Genomic DNA, 18,725 nt, shown 5'->3' with positions numbered 1-18,725 from the left:
CGAGCAGGAACGCGCACTGAAAGTATACCATAACCTTATATTCCCTATTACCCGACACCTGACTTCTCCCCTGTTTCCTCATGGGCTGAGTACTACGGGTTTACAACTACTTACGCCTTTCTATACCATATATGTACAATTTTATTTGACCAACCTTTCATTTCTCCTTTTCCTTTCCTTCATCTCTCGTGACTAGAGGGCCCGTGATTTATTTTTTTTTCTACCAATTTTGCGCAGCTCATCCTGTTTGTCTTAGCTACCCTCCTTATTTTGGGACAGCGGGACCTTCCCTTTATCTGCCTAATGTACTTCCCACTGCTTTGCTACTGCCATGCCTGCACAATCTCTTTGGAATATGCAAGGTTAGTGGAATTTTCCACTGCAAAAACACAACTGCCACTGCAAAAACACAACTTTGTTTCTCACAATGCCCCCCTCTTCTTTTCTTACTCCTCTTGCTGTTTCTGCACTTCTTCACATCCCCCACTCTTCTCTTTTTCCAACATTACGGCCCAATATTTTTCTTCCGATGTCACGGGGGATGACATTCGCAGTGCCATTATCTTTAGAATTCCAACAAATAGCTGTTTGAGCCAATTCCATTCAGGTAACCGCAAAAGTCACTTCCTCCCAAATGTTTCTAAATCCCCGGGAAGTGTCATCTTGAGCCGCTCTGTGTAGGATTTGTTTCCTTCCCAAATATTTTTGAGATCAGTCAAATTCGCCCCTTTTGATCTACAGACATACAACAACTAGCATTAATTACAATACACGCTCTCCTGTGAGGCTAAAAATAAATCAAATACCATTTGGTTCTGGAGTACTATTTTTGGCAAGCTTGTTACCTCCTCTTGTAGTGCCTGCACTGCATGCAGAGTGTTATTTTCTAGTTGCACAATGAGTGAAATTCCCTGTTTCCGTTTACTAGAGGATTATCTGGAGTCCTCTTAATTCTGCGTGCGGTCTCAAGGGGGCTTTGGCATTGTGGGTCTTCAATAATAGGAACATTTGGAATTATTGCCCCCAGGCTGCAAGCTTCCTTCCAGCCAAGGGGCAACACCTTCCTGGATGTATTGCCGCATAGCCAGTACCACCCCTTGCCATTCGGGACAGGCCATCCGGTTACAGGATTCTCATGTTGTATCTGCTGTACAAAAACTTCTAAACTGTTACTTAGATAACGCTCCTGCCTTCCTCTTTGTCACACTCAAAATGGTTAAGAACAAAATAGGATTACAAGATACGCCACCGGGCCCACGTAGTGGCCACCACCAATCGACACTTGGATAAAACAGCACTTCCTTTTCGATCTGTCATGCGCTTCGTTCATCTCCGGCCGTTCCCCTCACGGAGAATAACGAACCACGGATCGGAACTCCGCGCTCGCTTCGCAGCGATGCTGCGTCTCACTCCCACAGCACAATCACGCAATCACGCAGAGAGGCCCCTTAAACTTCTCATTCATGCTACAAGGATATATCACTTAGAACAATAACCAGACTATTTTGTTTTGTCTCTGGCCGAGTTGCTCGAGGAGTCACTCACTTCACAACAATACTTTGGCTCAAACACATACACATATACTTCTTTGCTGGTGCAGCTACTGCTGCCTCCAGTGCAATATTAGGATTAGAGGGAGCATAACTTGATTCCTCCTCCGAAAAAGGAGTCTTATTGTTTACATATAAACTTAAAGCCGGAATTTTCATCAGACCTGTATTGCGGCCAAAATAGTGAAGTTCCTTTTAATGGCTTTTCAGGCCAGACAATTGGACAATACCTAACCATTGCTGTTTTTTTTTTTTTTTTCCGCTAGTTTTTGGGTTGTTTTTCCAATTCCTTTTCTTTCTCCCCAAAGGACTGCCTTTACGCACAATTCCGAGGATTCTGCTTCTGAAGATCTCCAAGGATGGAGACTCCACAACCTCTCTGGGCAACCTGTTCCAGCAAAGACACCGTTGTGTTACCAACACTGTTTCAGCCACAACTCTGAAGCATAGGACCTGCTTCAGCAGCCAGAGAAGCTGCGGGCTAAACACCAGCATGGCACAGCTGTGGCTCTGCCGCTGAAAGCTTCTCCACGGCTTGTTCTGAAAGCAACGAGCAGGGAATCTTCCCGCGGCTGCCCAGGGCTTTCCTCTCGCAGCCCCGCCAGAGCCCGCCTCAAGCAACCTCTCCGCCAGCTCCACCGGCTCCGCTACCTGGTGCCCGCCTTCTCTGGGAGTCCTTCACAGTGCCTAGAGCCACAGGGCTCTGGCTGCCCGGACACGGGAGGATTCCCTGCTAATGCTCCTGCTCAAACTGCACTGCCAGGGCTGCCTGATGGGTGTCCAAGCTCGAGCGCGGTCTCTGCTGATGTGTGGGGAGTCAGGCAAAGAGCCAGGAAGCTTACCCAGATGACCGAGCAGAGCATCTCCCGGCAGAGCAGGTAACGCGCAGCTGATGGGAGCAGTTAGGGAGCTAAGCTGACTCCCCTGAGAAATCCTGACCTGGGGCTGAGCCGGGGGCACTGGCTGGAAGGAGCCTGAGGTGCCTGCCAATCCAGACCTTGCTGGGGCCGTGTGAGACGGTGTCCCTGGGGTGTCCGCCGACCACCGGGGCTTTGTGATGCGTGGGCGGTGGCGTACCCAAAGGCCATTGTGACACGGAGGGGTACCCATGGCAACGGTGTCCCTTATAAGGCCCGAGCCCCGGGCTGCCCACTCACTCTCAGGAGAGCAGCTCTGCCAGGAGGCAGCAGCTCCCCTGGGTGCCCGTTGGAGTTCTCGGTCAGAGGACCTGGAGCGTACCATGGAGCAGCAGAATAAGGATCACTCCCAGCCCGCTGAAGGGCAGCAGAGCGTACAGGAGCAGCGCCAGGTGAGGCTCAGGGACCAAGACAGGGACAGCAGCGTGACGGGACGGCACGGAGAGCACCAGGATGGGAACGGTGCTGGAGCAAGCTGGCCAGCTGGCCCTGAACACCTCCAGCCCGGACACAGTTATTCCCAAACCTGGGGTTTCTCCATGAAGAGCCGACCCCCAGGACAGCCAAAGCCCATGTGGCCCTGGCATTTCTGTGCCCAGAGGCACAAAGAGCAGCGTGGCCTAATTCAACCTGGCTGTCCGCAACCAGGAGCTGCCTCCATCGTCCCTCCATGCGGACAGGCTGCCAGTGCGGTCGTGCCCAGAGAGCGTGCGTCACACTGGCAGCTGCCACACGGAGTCGGGAGCCCCAGGAGGGTTCGGAAGAACATCTTTGGCAGCCCTGGCAGCCTCCGACGAGCAGGCAGCAATTCAGGAGGAGACAGGCAGGGCATTACCCTGGCAAGCCGAGCCCCGCTGTGCGTGGTCCCCTGCCAGGGCATGAATGGGGCCACTGCAGGGCAGCTCACAGGAGCACCATTAGGGGGCCGTGGAGGGGAATGGCAGAAATGACCAAAGTAACCCGGCCTTTCTCCTCAGTTTCTCTTGCAGATGGAGAAGCTGCAAGTCACGAAGACACTGCCACACAGTGGGGTGCGGCAGGAAGAGAGAATCCGTCTGCCAGCCGTGCCGCCTTTCCCAAGGCAGGCAGCGACTCAGGCAGCAGCAGCCAAGCAAGTGCCTGCAGCACAGACATCGTCATCTGAAAGGGTCACTTGCAAGCTGCCCCCTCTACAAGCAACAGCCTCTTCATCTTCAGCTGCAGGAAGGGCAAAGGCGTTGGGCACAGAGGCCCACAGCCACCAAGAGCTTCTGCCACCTCTTCCGTGCATCTCTGGTGAGAGGGACAAGGCAGTGAGGGCAGAGAGCCGGGAACGTGGCCCACACAGCCCTGTGGCCCCTGACGAGGACATGGAGTACACAGTACGGTCCTTCGTCTCCACAGTCATAAGAAACGCTCTAGCCTGCAACGAGGGAGCCAACAGCAAGGCAAGGCTTTCTCCCTCAGGCAGACGTCCCGGGACCAAAGGCTACAGAACACCATCTCTCACCACAGCAGTGCCCCAAAATGGGAAGAAGAAGAGTCAGCACTCGCCCAAAAGCAGCCCTGCAGCCCCTGCCGAAGAAATGGAAGACCCAGTAAAGGTCTTTGTCTCCACTGCCATTAGCAACGCCGTAGCCCGGAACCAGGGAGCCATGAGCGAGGCAAGGCTTTCTCCTTTGGACAGACGTCCCAGGAGCGAAGGCCGCATAACACCACCACTCCTCACAGCAGTGCCGCAGAATTGGAAGAAGAGTCAGCACCGTGCCAAAAACAGCCCTGCAGCCTCTGCCGAGGACATGGAACACCCAGTAAAGGCCTTCGTCTCCAGTGTCATTAGCAAGGCTATAGCCTGCAACGAGGGAGCCATGAGGGAGGCAGAGCTTCCTCCCTTGTGCAGAGGTCCCAGGAGCAAAGGCCACAGAACACCACCTCTCCTAACAGCAGCGCCCCAGGATTTGAAGGAGAGTCGGCAGGCTGCCCCACACTGCCCCACAGACTCTTTCACGGCACTGCGGGACACAGCACAGTCCCTTGTGTCTGAAGTCCTGGCAAAGACAATGGCTGAAAGCTGGGAACACGGCCAACGGCCTGCAGAACTGGAGGACCTGGCACACACGGGGTGCACAGCGACATCAACAAGAGCAGTCCAGGTCCAGACAGACATGGACAGCAGGTGGACCACTGCTCTGCCAGGGCGCCATCACCAGGCACGTTCAGGAAAAGCGGCTGCTGGCAGAGCCCCTGCACCAGCAAGCCCAGACGGGGCTGAGAAGCAAGGGCAGCAGAGACAGATACACATCAAACCCAGGCAGGGGAGCGGCAAGGATGAGAAAAGCCAGGGCCGGGGCAGGAAGGAAAGTGGTCCTGTGGGTTCGGATGAAGAGGAAGAGATTGTCATCTTCAACTCCTGGATCAACCCCAGGTTCCCCAGCCTCTTCCAGGACCCACAGGCCTTTCCCCAGGAAGAGGGCAGCTCAGCCAGGAGCGCGGACAGGGAGGCTGCAGCACAAGAAGCAGAACCCCCAACAAGTGCCTCACTTGGCTCATTGGACACTGAAACATCGCCTGCTTGCCTGGCAGAGAGGCACGGCACGCCTCTCACCGCAACACAACCGTCAGAGAGCAGGCCAGCAAGTTGTCCATCAGCCCCTGCTTTTGAAGACAAGGGCTACAGAGCGCCTCCCCAGACACGTGGGGAAGAGATTGTCATCTTCAACTCCTGGATCAACCCCAGGTTCCCCAGCCTCTTCCAGGACCCACAGGCCTTTCCCCAGGAAGAGGGCAGCTCAGCCAGCAGCGTGGACAGGGAGGCTGCAGCAGAAGCAGCAGAACCCCCAACAAGCGCCTCTCTTGGCTCACTGGAACCCACGGACACTGCGCCATCAGCTGCTCCCCTGGCAGAAGGTCCAGGGGAAGAGAGGCACAGCACGCCTCTCGGTACTGAAACAGTACCGGCGGAGAGCAGGCCGGCAAGTCCTCCATCAGCCCCTGCTTTGGAAGACGAGGGGAACAGAGCGCCTCCCCTGACATGCCGGGTTCCAGAGTCAAAGCCATCAGCCTGTCCCACTCCCATCGAGCACAGCACTGCAGTGATGGTTGAGAGCCAGGGACGTGCCCAACACGCCTCCAGTGCCTGTGATGAAGATCTGTATGAAACAGCCCGGATCATCGTGTCTGCAGTCCTACGCCATGCTGTAGCCATGAGCCAGGGAGCCACGAGCAAGGCACCAACTGCTCCCTCGGCCACAGGACCCAGCGTGCCTCCTCCCACAGCAGAGCCTGTAGACTGTACATCCTCGGCCTCTGCCTTGGCTGGAGGTGCTGTAGGGGAAGCCACGGAAGCCCCTCTCACTGCAGCAGCGGCGCCACAAGAAGAAGTGGCTTCTCCTGTGACTGCAGATCTTCTCAGGGAGGACATCACAGATCTCAGTCCAGCAGCAGCTGATGAAGCAGGAGCAGCAGCTACTCCCTTGGCTATGGTTCCGGGGCACCAGGTAAGCACAGCACGAGTGGTGGGCACCGGGCACCGAGGGCAGCCAGAGGCAGAAGTAGCACGTGGGGTGTGCGTGCTGGGGAGCTGTCTGCTGCTCTCCATTTCCAGACGCCCCAGGCACAAGGGCTGACATCCCTCTCATCACCTGCTTGTGCTCTTGCTCTCCCCATGCAGGTTGCCGCCGAGCAGGGAGGCCAAGCGCAGTCCTCCTCCTGCACCAAAGACATGCCAGCGGATGAGCCAGCAATGTCCCAGGCACAAGCACTGTCCCAGGGTCTGTTGGCCGGGCCTGTTCAGCGCAGCGAGCAGCACCAAGGACTAGGTAGGTTGGCAGCACCACGCGCCGGGGGGCTGGCTGGTCCTGGGCCACCCCTCCCTGGGAAAGGCCTTGAAGGGGGGGAAAGGCTTGCCCAGCCCCCGCTCAGGCCCTAACCTACACCTCTCTGTCCCCCACAGGCATCCTTGACCTCGCACAAGCCCCAGCACGCCAGCCACGGCCCTCCCGCCTCAGGAGGGCACTTCGGGCTCTGCGCAGGGCTTTCTGCTGCAGCTGCATCGCAGGACAGCGAGAGTAGCGGCGCCCGGCTGCCAGCACCAGGACGGTGCTCGGAGGTGGCAGCTGGCCCTCAGGAAGCTTTGCAGTGCCCACAGAAGCATCACTGGGAGGCACAGGACAGCGCCCCAGGAATTCAGATGCCCCACCACATCCTGCCCCCAGCCTCAGCTCAGCTGCGGCTGCTTTCTGCTGTGAATAAAAGCTCAGGCAGACTTTTGCCCCCAATGCTCCTCTCCGTGTCGTTGATCTCAGGAGAAAGAGTGGTGCAGGCCATGCCAACCTGGCACCCTGGGCCTGTCACAGTCATGGAATTACAGGATCATGGAATCGCTTAGGTTGGAAAACACCTCAGAGATCATCACCTCCAACCGTTATCCTAGCACCGCCGAGTCTACCACTGAACCATGTCCCTAGGCACCAGATTTAGACGGCTTTCGAATACCTCCAGGGATAGTGACTCAACTACTTCCCTGGGCAGCCTGTTCCAATTCTTCACAACCCTTCAATTCAAGACATTTTGCCTAGTACCCACCTAAACCTCCCCCTGTGCCACTTTTTCCTCTTCTCCTATCGCCTGTTGCTTGGGAGAAGAGACTGACCCGCATGGCACTACAACCTTCTCTGAGGTCCTTGTACAGAGCGATAAGGTCCCCCCCGAGCCTCCTTTTCTCTAGGCTACGTAACCCCAGCTCCCTCAACACTCCTCACACGACTTGCTCCCTAGACCCTTCACCGGCTTCCTTGCCCTTGTTTGGACACTCTCCAGCACCTCCCCGTCCTTCTTGCAGCTAGGGGCCCAAAACTGAACACGGTATTCATGGTGCGGCCTCACCAGAGCTGAGTACAGGGGGAGAATCACTTCCCTTGTCCTACTGTGGCCTCCCTGGCCACATTATTTCTGGTACAAGACAGGATGTACCAGATCCTGGTACGGCCTTCTTTGCCACCTCAGCACACCGCTGCCTCATACTCATCTGGCTATCGACCAGTACCCCCACAGTCCCTTCCGACAGGCAGCTTTGCAGCCACTCTTCCCTCAGCCTGTGGCGCTGCATGGGCTTGTTGTGCCCTGTGAGAAAAATCTTAATATTTTTTTCAGACAGAGTCTTCTGTGAAGCTATACAATACACAATTGCAACAGCAGGACTATGGTGAGCAGGAGCGCCCAGCAAAAGTATATCATAACCTTATATTCCCTAGTACCTGATGCTTGATTCCTCCCCTGTTTCCTCATTGACTGAGCACTACAGCTTCACAAACTACGCGATGCTTACTACAATACCATATATGTACAACTTTATTTGACCAACCTTTAATTTCTCCTGTTCGTTTTTTTTTTTTCTTCATCTCTCATGACTAGAGGGCCTGTGATTTTTGTTTTTACTCATTTTCAACTGCTTGTCTTGTTTATCTTAGTTATCCTTATTTTGGGACAGCGGGACCCTCCCCTTATCTGCTTAACGTGCAACCCACTGCTACGCCGTGCTGTAGCCATAAGCCTGGGAGCCAAGAGCAAAGCACAAACTGCTCCCTCGGCCACAGGGCACAGGGTGATTCCTCTAATAGCAGAGCCTGTATAATGTGAATCTACAGCATCTGCTTTAGCTGGAGGTCCTGTGGGGGAGACCAACAAAGGCCCTCTCACAGCAGAAGCAGCACCAGGAGAAGGAGACGTGGATCCTCCCTGAACTGCTGACCTTGTGGGAGAAGCCAGTGAAGCCGCTCTTGCTCAAGCAGCAGCACCAGAGGAAGAAGAAGTGGCTTCTCCCTGGGCTGGAGGCCCTGTTTGGGAAGCCAGCGAAGCCACTCTCGCTGCAAGGTTTCCTTCAGTACGAAGTAAAAGAAAGGCCACTTGGGTCTAGAAGCAGCCCGCCATCACTGACAGCCAGGCTGGGGACAGCCCAAGGCCTCAGCCAGCTTGTGGCTCGGGGGGAAAACAGAACTTCAAAATGGCCGCCAGTGCTGACAGGGAATGTATCGGGAGCCGCCCTGTCAGGAAGAGGCATTTCTCTCTCTGTTCACTGAGGCAGCATCTCTCTTGTAGGGCCACCAGTGAGCAGGTGAAAGAAGAAAGAAGCAATGTACTGTCTACAGCAGAGCCTGTAGACTGTACACCCTCAGCCTCTGCCTTGGCTGCAGGCCCTGTGGGGGAGACCAATGAAGCCCCTCTCAGTGCAGAAGCAGAACCACGAGAAGGAGAAGTGGCTTCTCCCTCGGCTGGAGGCCCTGCGTGGGACGCCAAGGAGGCTGTTCTCTCTGAATCAGCAGCTTCAGCGTCCTCTTCACAGGCCTTTCCCCATGAAGTGTGCAGCTCATCCAACTGCTCCCTCAGCCACAGGGCACAGGGTGCCTCCTCCCACAGCAGAGCCTGTAGACTGTACCTCCTCAGCCTCTGCCTTGGCTGCAGGCCCTGTGGGGGAGACCACTGAAGCCCCCCTCACTGCAGAAGCAGCACCATGAGAAGGAGAAGTGTATTCTCTCTGGGCTGCTGACCCTGTGGGAGAAGCCAGTGAAGCCGCTCTTGCTAAAGCAGCAGCACCAGACGAAGAAGAATTCGCTTCTCCATGGGCTGGAGGCCCTGTGGGGCAACAAGGCTGCCAATGCCGTGCTGCAGGCTGGCACGGCCCGCAGATCCCAGGCTGCCAAGCCCAACGTGCAGCCGCCAAGCAGGCGCCAGCTGCCAGAGGCTGCAGGAAGGTTCCAGAAGCAGCGGCAGCGCCCCGGGCAGGGGCAGCCACGAGTGCAGGAGCTGCTCGTGGGATGTGGGCTCAGGGGCAGACGCCTGCCCCTGCAGGGGACAAGGCCCACCCAGAGCCTGCCCACCGGCATGGGCCTGCCCAGACATCCTGGGGGGAAGCCCTGGCCACAGCCAGTGATCCGGGGGGATGCAGAAGCCCCTCACAAATGATGCGAAAAACGGGGCCCACAAGTGAGAGGCCATGTCACTTACAATGGAACCCTGCAGTACTTGGAGAAAAGAGGCACTGTCTCTCCAGACAGCAGGTTTCCTTCAGCACAAAGAAAAAGAAAGGCCTCTTGGGTCTAGATGCCGCCCGCCATCACTGACAGCCAGGCTGGGGACAGCCCAAGGCCTCAGCCAGCTTGTGGCACAGGGGGAAACCAGAAGTGCAAAATGGCCACCAGGGCTGTCAGAGCTGCCGGTCGGGAGCTGCCCAAGGTTAGTGGAATTAGTTGGGATCTTATCAATGTTTATAAATACCTGAAGCGTGGCAGACAGAGGCATTTGGCCAACCTCTTTTCAGTGGTTTGTGGGGACAGGACAAGGCGTAATGGCCACAAGATGGAGCCCAGGAAGTTCCGCACCAACATGCAAAAGGACTTCTTCACGGTGAGGGTGACAGAGCACTGAAACAGGCTGCCCAGGGAGGTTGTGGAGTGTCCTTCTCTGGAGATATTCAAGGCCCGTCTGGACACCTACCTGGGCAGCCTGCTCTAAGGAACCTGCTTTGGCAGGGCGGTTGGACGCGATGATCTCTCGAGGTCGCTTCCAACCCCAACAATTCTGTGATTCTGTGAAATTTCCACTGCACAAAACACCTGCCACTGCAAAAACACAACTTTGGTTCTCACAATTCCCCCCTCTTCTTTTCTCACTCCTATTGCTGTTTCTGCACTTCTACACATCCTCCATCCTTGAGTTTTTCCAACATTAGGGCACAATATTTTTCTTCCCAAGTCAGGGGGATGACAGATATGCAATGCCTTTATCATTGTAATACCAACAATACCGCCCTGTGGGGGAGGCCAGCAAAGCCCCTCTCACTGCAGCAGCAGCACCAAAGGAAGAACAAAAAGAAGTGGCTTCTCCTTTGGCTGGAGGCCCTGCGTGCGAAGTCAGCAAAGACCCTCTCACTCCAGGAGCAACGGCACAAGAAGGAGAAGCGGCTTCTCCCTGGGCTGGACAACCTGTGGAGGAAGCCAGTGAAGCCCCTCTTGGTCCAGCAGCAGCACCAGACGAAGAAGAAGTGGCTTCTCCTTTGAGTGCAGAGCCTCTCAGGGAGGACAGCACCGATCTTCTCAGCCCCGCAGCAGCTGAGGAAACAGGAGCAGTGGCTTCTCCCTTGGTTCCTGGGCGCCAGGTAAGCACAGCGTGCGTGGTGGGCACGAGGCCCTCAGGGAGCTTTGCAGCACCCACAGAAGCATCACAGGGAGGCACAGGACAGCGTCCCAGTGTGAGAAAAATCTCAATATTTTTTTAGTCAGGGTCTTCTGTAAAGCTATTTTATTCACGATTGCAATGGCGGGCCTCCTGCGAGCAGGAACGCGCACTGAAAGTATACCATAACCTTATATTCCCTATTACCCGACACCTGACTTCTCCCCTGTTTCCTCATGGGCTGAGTACTACGGGTTTACAACTACTTACGCCTTTCTATACCATATATGTACAATTTTATTTGACCAACCTTTCATTTCTCCTTTTCCTTTCCTTCATCTCTCGTGACTAGAGGGCCCGTGATTTATTTTTTTTTCTACCAATTTTGTGCAGCTCATCCTGTTTGTCTTAGCTACCCTCCTTATTTTGGGACAGCGGGACCTTCCCTTTATCTGCCTAATGTACTTCCCACTGCTTTGCTACTGCCATGCCTGCACAATCTCTTTGGAATATGCAAGGTTAGTGGAATTTTCCACTGCAAAAACACAACTGCCACTGCAAAAACACAACTTTGTTTCTCACAATGCCCCCCTCTTCTTTTCTTACTCCTCTTGCTGTTTCTGCACTTCTTCACATCCCCCACTCTTCTCTTTTTCCAACATTACGGCCCAATATTTTTCTTCCGATGTCACGGGGGATGACATTCGCAGTGCCATTATCTTTAGAATTCCAACAAATAGCTGTTTGAGCCAATTCCATTCAGGTAACCGCAAAAGTCACTTCCTCCCAAATGTTTCTAAATCCCCAGGAAGTGTCATCTTGAGCCGCTCTGTGTAGGATTTGTTTCCTTCCCAAATATTTTTGAGATCAGTCAAATTCGCCCCTTTTGATCTACAGACATACAACAACTAGCATTAATTACAATACACGCTCTCCTGTGAGGCTAAAAATAAATCAAATACCATTTGGTTCTGGAGTACTATTTTTGGCAAGCTTGTTACCTCCTCTTGTAGTGCCTGCACTGCATGCAGAGTGTTATTTTCTAGTTGCACAATGAGTGAAATTCCCTGTTTCAGTTTACTAGAGGATTATCTGGAGTCCTCTTAATTCTGCGTGCGGTCTCAAGGGGGCTTTGGCATTGTGGGTCTTCAATAATAGGAACATTTGGAATTATTGCCCCCAGGCTGCAAGCTTCCTTCCAGCCAAGGGGCAACACCTTCCTGGATGTATTGCCGCATAGCCAGTACCACCCCTTGCCATTCGGGACAGGCCATCCGGTTACAGGATTCTCATGTTGTATCTGCTGTACAAAAACTTCTAAACTGTTACTTAGATAACGCTCCTGCCTTCCTCTTTGTCACACTCAAAATGGTTAAGAACAAAATAGGATTACAAGATACGCCACCGGGCCCACGTAGTGGCCACCACCAATCGACACTTGGATAAAACAGCACTTCCTTTTCGATCTGTCATGCGCTTCGTTCATCTCCGGCCGTTCCCCTCACGGAGAATAACGAACCACGGATCGGAACTCCGCGCTCGCTTCGCAGCGATGCTGCGTCTCACTCCCACAGCACAATCACGCAATCACGCAGAGAGGCCCCTTAAACTTCTCATTCATGCTACAAGGATATATCACTTAGAACAATAACCAGACTATTTTGTTTTGTCTCTGGCCGAGTTGCTCGAGGAGTCACTCACTTCACAACAATACTTTGGCTCAAACACATACACATATACTTCTTTGCTGGTGCAGCTACTGCTGCCTCCGGTGCAATATTAGGATTAGAGGGAGCATAACTTGATTCCTCCTCCGAAAAAGAAGTCTTATTGTTTACATATAAACTTAAAGCCGGAATTTTCATCAGACCTGTATTGCGGCCAAAATAGTGAAGTTCCTTTTAATGGCTTTTCAGGCCAGAAAATTGGACAATACCTAACCATTGCTGTTTTTTTTTTTTTTTTCCGCTAGTTTTTGGGTTGTTTTTCCAATTCCTTTTCTTTCTCCCCAAAGGACTGCCTTTACGCACAATTCCGAGGATTCTGCTTCTGAAGATCTCCAAGGATGGAGACTCCACAACCCCTCTCTGGGCAACCTGTTCCAGCAAAGACACCGTTGTGTTACCAACACTGTTTCAGCCACAACTCTGAAGCATAGGACCTGCTTCAGCAGCCAGAGAAGCTGCGGGCTAAACACCAGCATGGCACAGCTGTGGCTCTGCCGCTGAAAGCTTCTCCACGGCTTGTTCTGAAAGCAACGAGCAGGGAATCTTCCCGCGGCTGCCCAGGGCTTTCCTCTCGCAGCCCCGCCAGAGCCCGCCTCAAGCAACCTCTCCGCCAGCTCCACCGGCTCCGCTACCTGGTGCCCGCCTTCTCTGGGAGTCCTTCACAGTGCCTAGAGCCACAGGGCTCTGGCTGCCCGGACACGGGAGGATTCCCTGCTAATGCTCCTGCTCAAACTGCACTGCCAGGGCTGCCTGATGGGTGTCCAAGCTCGAGCGCGGTCTCTGCTGATGTGTGGGGAGTCAGGCAAAGAGCCAGGAAGCTTACCCAGATGACCGAGCAGAGCATCTCCCGGCAGAGCAGGTAACGCGCAGCTGATGGGAGCAGTTAGGGAGCTAAGCTGACTCCCCTGAGAAATCCTGACCTGGGGCTGAGCCGGGGGCACTGGCTGGAAGGAGCCTGAGGTGCCTGCCAATCCAGACCTTGCTGGGGCCGTGTGAGACGGTGTCCCTGGGGTGTCCGCCGACCACCGGGGCTTTGTGATGCGTGGGCGGTGGCGTACCCAAAGGCCATTGTGACACGGAGGGGTACCCATGGCAACGGTGTCCCTTATAAGGCCCGAGCCCCGGGCTGCCCACTCACTCTCAGGAGAGCAGCTCTGCCAGGAGGCAGCAGCTCCCCTGGGTGCCCGTTGGAGTTCTCGGTCAGAGGACCTGGAGCGTACCATGGAGCAGCAGAATAAGGATCACTCCCAGCCCGCTGAAGGGCAGCAGAGCGTACAGGAGCAGCGCCAGGTGAGGCTCAGGGACCAAGACAGGGACAGCAGCGTGACGGGACGGCACGGAGAGCACCAGGATGGGAACGGTGCTGGAGCAAGCTGGCCAGCTGGCCCTGAACACCTCCAGCCCGGACACAGTTATTCCCAAACCTGGGGTTTCTCCATGAAGAGCCGACCCCCAGGACAGCCAAAGCCCATGTGGCCCTGGCATTTCTGTGCCCAGAGGCACAAAGAGCAGCGTGGCCTAATTCAACCTGGCTGTCCGCAACCAGGAGCTGCCTCCATCGTCCCTCCATGCGGACAGGCTGCCAGTGCGGTCGTGCCCAGAGAGCGTGCGTCACACTGGCAGCTGCCACACGGAGTCGGGAGCCCCAGGAGGGTTCGGAAGAACATCTTTGGCAGCCCTGGCAGCCTCCGACGAGCAGGCAGCAATTCAGGCGGAGACAGGCAGGGCATTACCCTGGCAAGCCGAGCCCCGCTGTGCGTGGTCCCCTGCCAGGGCATGAATGGGGCCACTGCAGGGCAGCTCACAGGAGCACCATTAGGGGGCCGTGGAGGGGAATGGCAGAAATGACCAAAGTAACCCGGCCTTTCTCCTCAGTTTCTCTTGCAGATGGAGAAGCTGCAAGTCACGAAGACACTGCCACACAGTGGGGTGCGGCAGGAAGAGAGAATCCGTCTGCCAGCCGTGCCGCCTTTCCCAAGGCAGGCAGCGACTCAGGCAGCAGCAGCCAAGCAAGTGCCTGCAGCACAGACATCGTCATCTGAAAGGGTCACTTGCAAGCTGCCCCCTCTACAAGCAACAGCCTCTGCATATTCAGTTGGAGGAAGGGCAAAGGCGTTGGGCACAGAGGCCCACAGCCACCAAGAGCTTCTGCCACCTCTTCCGTGCATCTCTGGTGACAGGGACAAGGCAGTGAGGGCAGAGAGCCGGGAACGTGGCCCACACAGCCCTGTGGCCCCTGACGAGGACATGGAGTACACAGTACGGTCCTTCGTCTCCACAGTCATAAGAAACGCTCTAGCCTGCAACGAGGGAGCCAACAGCAAGGCAAGGCTTTCTCCCTCAGGCAGACGTCCCGGGACCAAAGGCTACAGAACACCATCTCTCACCACAGCAGTGCCCCAAAATGGGAAGAAGAAGAGTCAGCACTCGCCCAAAAGCAGCCCTGCAGCCCCTGCCGAAGAAATGGAAGACCCAGTAAAGGTCTTTGTCTCCACTGCCATTAGCAACGCCGTAGCCCGGAACCAGGGAGCCATGAGCGAGGCAAGGCTTTCTCCTTTGGACAGACGTCCCAGGAGCGAAGGCCGCATAACACCACCACTCCTCACAGCAGTGCCGCAGAATTGGAAGAAGAGTCAGCACCGTGCCAAAAACAGCCCTGCAGCCTCTGCCGAGGACATGGAACACCCAGTAAAGGCCTTCGTCTCCAGTGTCATTAGCAAGGCTATAGCCTGCAACGAGGGAGCCATGAGGGAGGCAGAGCTTCCTCCCTTGTGCAGAGGTCCCAGGAGCAAAGGCCACAGAACACCACCTCTCCTAACAGCAGTGCCACAGGATTTGAAGGAGAGTCGGCAGGCTGCCCCACACTGCCCCACAGACTCTTTCACGGCACTGCGGGACACAGCACAGTCCCTTGTGTCTGAAGTCCTGGCAAAGACAATGGCTGAAAGCTGGGAACACGGCCAACGGCCTGCAGAACTGGAGGACCTGGCACACACGGGGTGCACAGCGACATCAACAAGAGCAGTCCAGGTCCAGACAGACATGGACAGCAGGTGGACCACTGCTCTGCCAGGGCGCCATCACCAGGCACGTTCAGGAAAAGCGGCTGCTGGCAGAGCCCCTGCACCAGCAAGCCCAGACGGGGCTGAGAAGCAAGGGCAGCAGAGACAGATACACATCAAACCCAGGCAGGGGAGCGGCAAGGATGAGAAAAGCCAGGGCCGGGGCAGGAAGGAAAGTGGTCCTGTGGGTTCGGATGAAGAGGAAGAGATTGTCATCTTCAACTCCTGGATCAACCCCAGGTTCCCCAGCCTCTTCCAGGACCCACAGGCCTTTCCCCAGGAAGAGGGCAGCTCAGCCAGGAGCGCGGACAGGGAGGCTGCAGCACAAGAAGCAGAACCCCCAACAAGTGCCTCACTTGGCTCATTGGACACTGAAACATCGCCTGCTTGCCTGGCAGAGAGGCACGGCACGCCTCTCACCGCAACACAACCGTCAGAGAGCAGGCCAGCAAGTTGTCCATCAGCCCCTGCTTTTGAAGACAAGGGCTACAGAGCGCCTCCCCAGACACGTGGGGAAGAGATTGTCATCTTCAACTCCTGGATCAACCCCAGGTTCCCCAGCCTCTTCCAGGACCCACAGGCCTTTCCCCAGGAAGAGGGCAGCTCAGCCAGCAGCGTGGACAGGGAGGCTGCAGCAGAAGCAGCAGAACCCCCAACAAGCGCCTCTCTTGGCTCACTGGAACCCACGGACACTGCGCCATCAGCTGCTCCCCTGGCAGAAGGTCCAGGGGAAGAGAGGCACAGCACGCCTCTCGGTACTGCAACAGTACCGGCGGAGAGCAGGCCGGCAAGTCCTCCATCAGCCCCTGCTTTGGAAGACGAGGGGAACAGAGCGCCTCCCCTGACATGCCGGGTTCCAGAGTCAAAGCCATCAGCCTGTCCCACTCCCATCGAGCACAGCACTGCAGTGATGGTTGAGAGCCAGGGACGTGCCCAACACGCCTCCAGTGCCTGTGATGAAGATCTGCATGAAACAGCCCGGATCATCGTGTCTGCAGTCCTACGCCATGCTGTAGCCATGAGCCAGGGAGCCACGAGCAAGGCACCAACTGCTCCCTCGGCCACAGGACCCAGCGTGCCTCCTCCCACAGCAGAGCCTGTAGACTGTACATCCTCGGCCTCTGCCTTGGCTGGAGGTGCTGTAGGGGAAGCCACGGAAGCCCCTCTCACTGCAGCAGCGGCGCCACAAGAAGAAGTGGCTTCTCCTGTGACTGCAGATCTTCTCAGGGAGGACATCACAGATCTCAGTCCAGCAGCAGCTGATGAAGCAGGAGCAGCAGCTACTCCCTTGGCTATGGTTCCGGGGCACCAGGTAAGCACAGCACGAGTGGTGGGCACCGGGCACCGAGGGCAGCCAGAGGCAGAAGTAGCACGTGGGGCGTGCGTGCTGGGGAGCTGTCTGCTGCTCTCCATTTCCAGACGCCCCAGGCACAAGGGCTGACATCCCTCTCATCACCTGCTTGTGCTCTTGCTCTCCCCATGCAGGTTGCCGCCGAGCAGGGAGGCCAAGCGCAGTCCTCCTCCTGCACCAAAGACATGCCAGCGGATGAGCCAGCAACGTCCCAGGCACAAGCACTGTCCCAGGGTCTGTTGGCCGGGCCTGTTCAGCGCAGCGAGCAGCACCAAGGACTAGGTAGGTTGGCAGCACCACGCGCCGGGGGGCTGGCTGGTCCTGGGCCACCCCTCCCTGGGAAAGGCCTTGAAGGGGGGGAAAGGCTTGCCCAGCCCCCGCTCAGGCCCTAACCTACACCTCTCTGTCCCCCACAGGCATCCTTGACCTCGCACAAGCCCCAGCGCGCCAGCCACGGCCCTCCCGCCTCAGGAGGGCACTTCGGGCTCTGCGCAGGGCTTTCTGCTGCAGCTGCATCGCAGGACAGCGAGAGTAGCGGCGCCCGGCTGCCAGCACCAGGACGGTGCTCGGAGGTGGCAGCTGGCCCTCAGGAAGCTTTGCAGTGCCCACAGAAGCATCACTGGGAGGCACAGGACAGCGCCCCAGGAATTCAGATGCCCCACCACATCCTGCCCCCAGCCTCAGCTCAGCTGCGGCTGCTTTCTGCTGTGAATAAAAGCTCAGGCAGACTTTTGCCTCCAATGCTCCTCTCTGTGTCGTTGATCTCAGGAGAAAGAGTGGTGCAGGCCATGCCAACCTGGCACCCTGGGCCTGTCACAGTCATGGAATTACAGGATCATGGAATCGCTTAGGTTGGAAAACACCTCAGAGATCATCACCTCCAACCGTTATCCTAGCACCGCCGAGTCTACCACTGAACCATGTCCCTAGGCACCAGATTTAGACGGCTTTCGAATACCTCCAGGGATAGTGACTCAACTACTTCCCTGGGCAGCCTGTTCCAATTCTTCACAACCCTTCAATTCAAGACATTTTGCCTAGTACCCACCTAAACCTCCCCCTGTGCCACTTTTTCCTCTTCTCCTATCGCCTGTTGCTTGGGAGAAGAGACTGACCCGCATGGCACTACAACCTTCTCTGAGGTCCTTGTACAGAGCGATAAGGTCCCCCCCGAGCCTCCTTTTCTCTAGGCTACGTAACCCCAGCTCCCTCAACACTCCTCACACGACTTGCTCCCTAGACCCTTCACCAGCTTCCTTGCCCTTGTTTGGACACTCTCCAGCACCTCCCCGTCCTTCTTGCAGCTAGGGGCCCAAAACTGAACACGGTATTCATGGTGCGGCCTCACCAGAGCTGAGTACAGGGGGAGAATCACTTCCCTTGTCCTACTGTGGCCTCCCTGGCCACACTATTTCTGGTACAAGACAGGATGTACCAGATCCTGGTACGGCCTTCTTTGCCACCTCAGCACACCGCTGCCTCATACTCATCTGGCTATCGACCAGTACCCCCACAGTCCCTTCCGACAGGCAGCTTTGCAGCCACTCTTCCCTCAGCCTGTGGCGCTGCATGGGCTTGTTGTGCCCTGTGAGAAAAATCTTAATATTTTTTTCAGACAGAGTCTTCTGTGAAGCTATACAATACACAATTGCAACAGCAGGACTATGGTGAGCAGGAGCGCCCAGCAAAAGTATATCATAACCTTATATTCCCTAGTACCTGATGCTTGATTCCTCCCCTGTTTCCTCATTGACTGAGCACTACAGCTTCACAAACTACGCGATGCTTACTACTATACCATATATGTACAATTTTATCTGACCAACCTTTAATTTCTCCTGTTCCTTTTGTTTTTTCTTCATCTCTCATGACTAGAGGGCCTGTGATTTTTGTTTTTACTCATTTTCAACTGCTTGTCTTGTTTATCTTAGTTATCCTTATTTTGGGACAGCGGGACCCTCCCCTTATCT

The 18,725-nt window shown here is 55.6% G+C and overlaps 1 protein-coding gene across 1 annotated transcript; it reads left to right on the top strand.

Annotated features, from left to right (window-relative positions):
- Positions 1 to 8,406: 8,406 nt before the first annotated feature.
- Positions 8,407 to 16,420, top strand: LOC136789861 (sialidase-like). The gene is made up of 4 exons (XM_066991071.1): positions 8,407 to 10,598; positions 12,630 to 13,632; positions 14,218 to 16,317; positions 16,403 to 16,420. Exons 2-4 carry the CDS (start codon positions 13,432 to 13,434, stop codon positions 16,418 to 16,420), a joined length of 2,319 nt encoding a protein of 772 aa, XP_066847172.1. The 5' UTR covers positions 8,407 to 10,598; positions 12,630 to 13,431.
- Positions 16,421 to 18,725: the final 2,305 nt, after the last annotated feature.

Source organism: Anser cygnoides, chromosome 1 (assembly GCF_040182565.1).
Source record: "Anser cygnoides isolate HZ-2024a breed goose chromosome 1, Taihu_goose_T2T_genome, whole genome shotgun sequence".
NCBI lineage: Eukaryota > Metazoa > Chordata > Aves > Anseriformes > Anatidae > Anser > Anser cygnoides.
This window is presented reverse-complemented; position numbering and strand designations above follow the sequence as displayed.

What these genes read in the sequence shown, in the direction of transcription:
- LOC136789861 (XM_066991071.1), top strand. Translation starts at nt 13,432, where the DNA reads ATGGCAACGGTGTCCCTTATAAGGCCCGAGCCCCGGGCTGCCCACTCA. An exon ending in GCGTACAGGAGCAGCGCCAG is followed by an intron (nt 13,633 to 14,217) that starts GTGAGGCTCAGG and finishes CTTTCTCCTCAG; the next exon opens with TTTCTCTTGCAGATGGAGAA.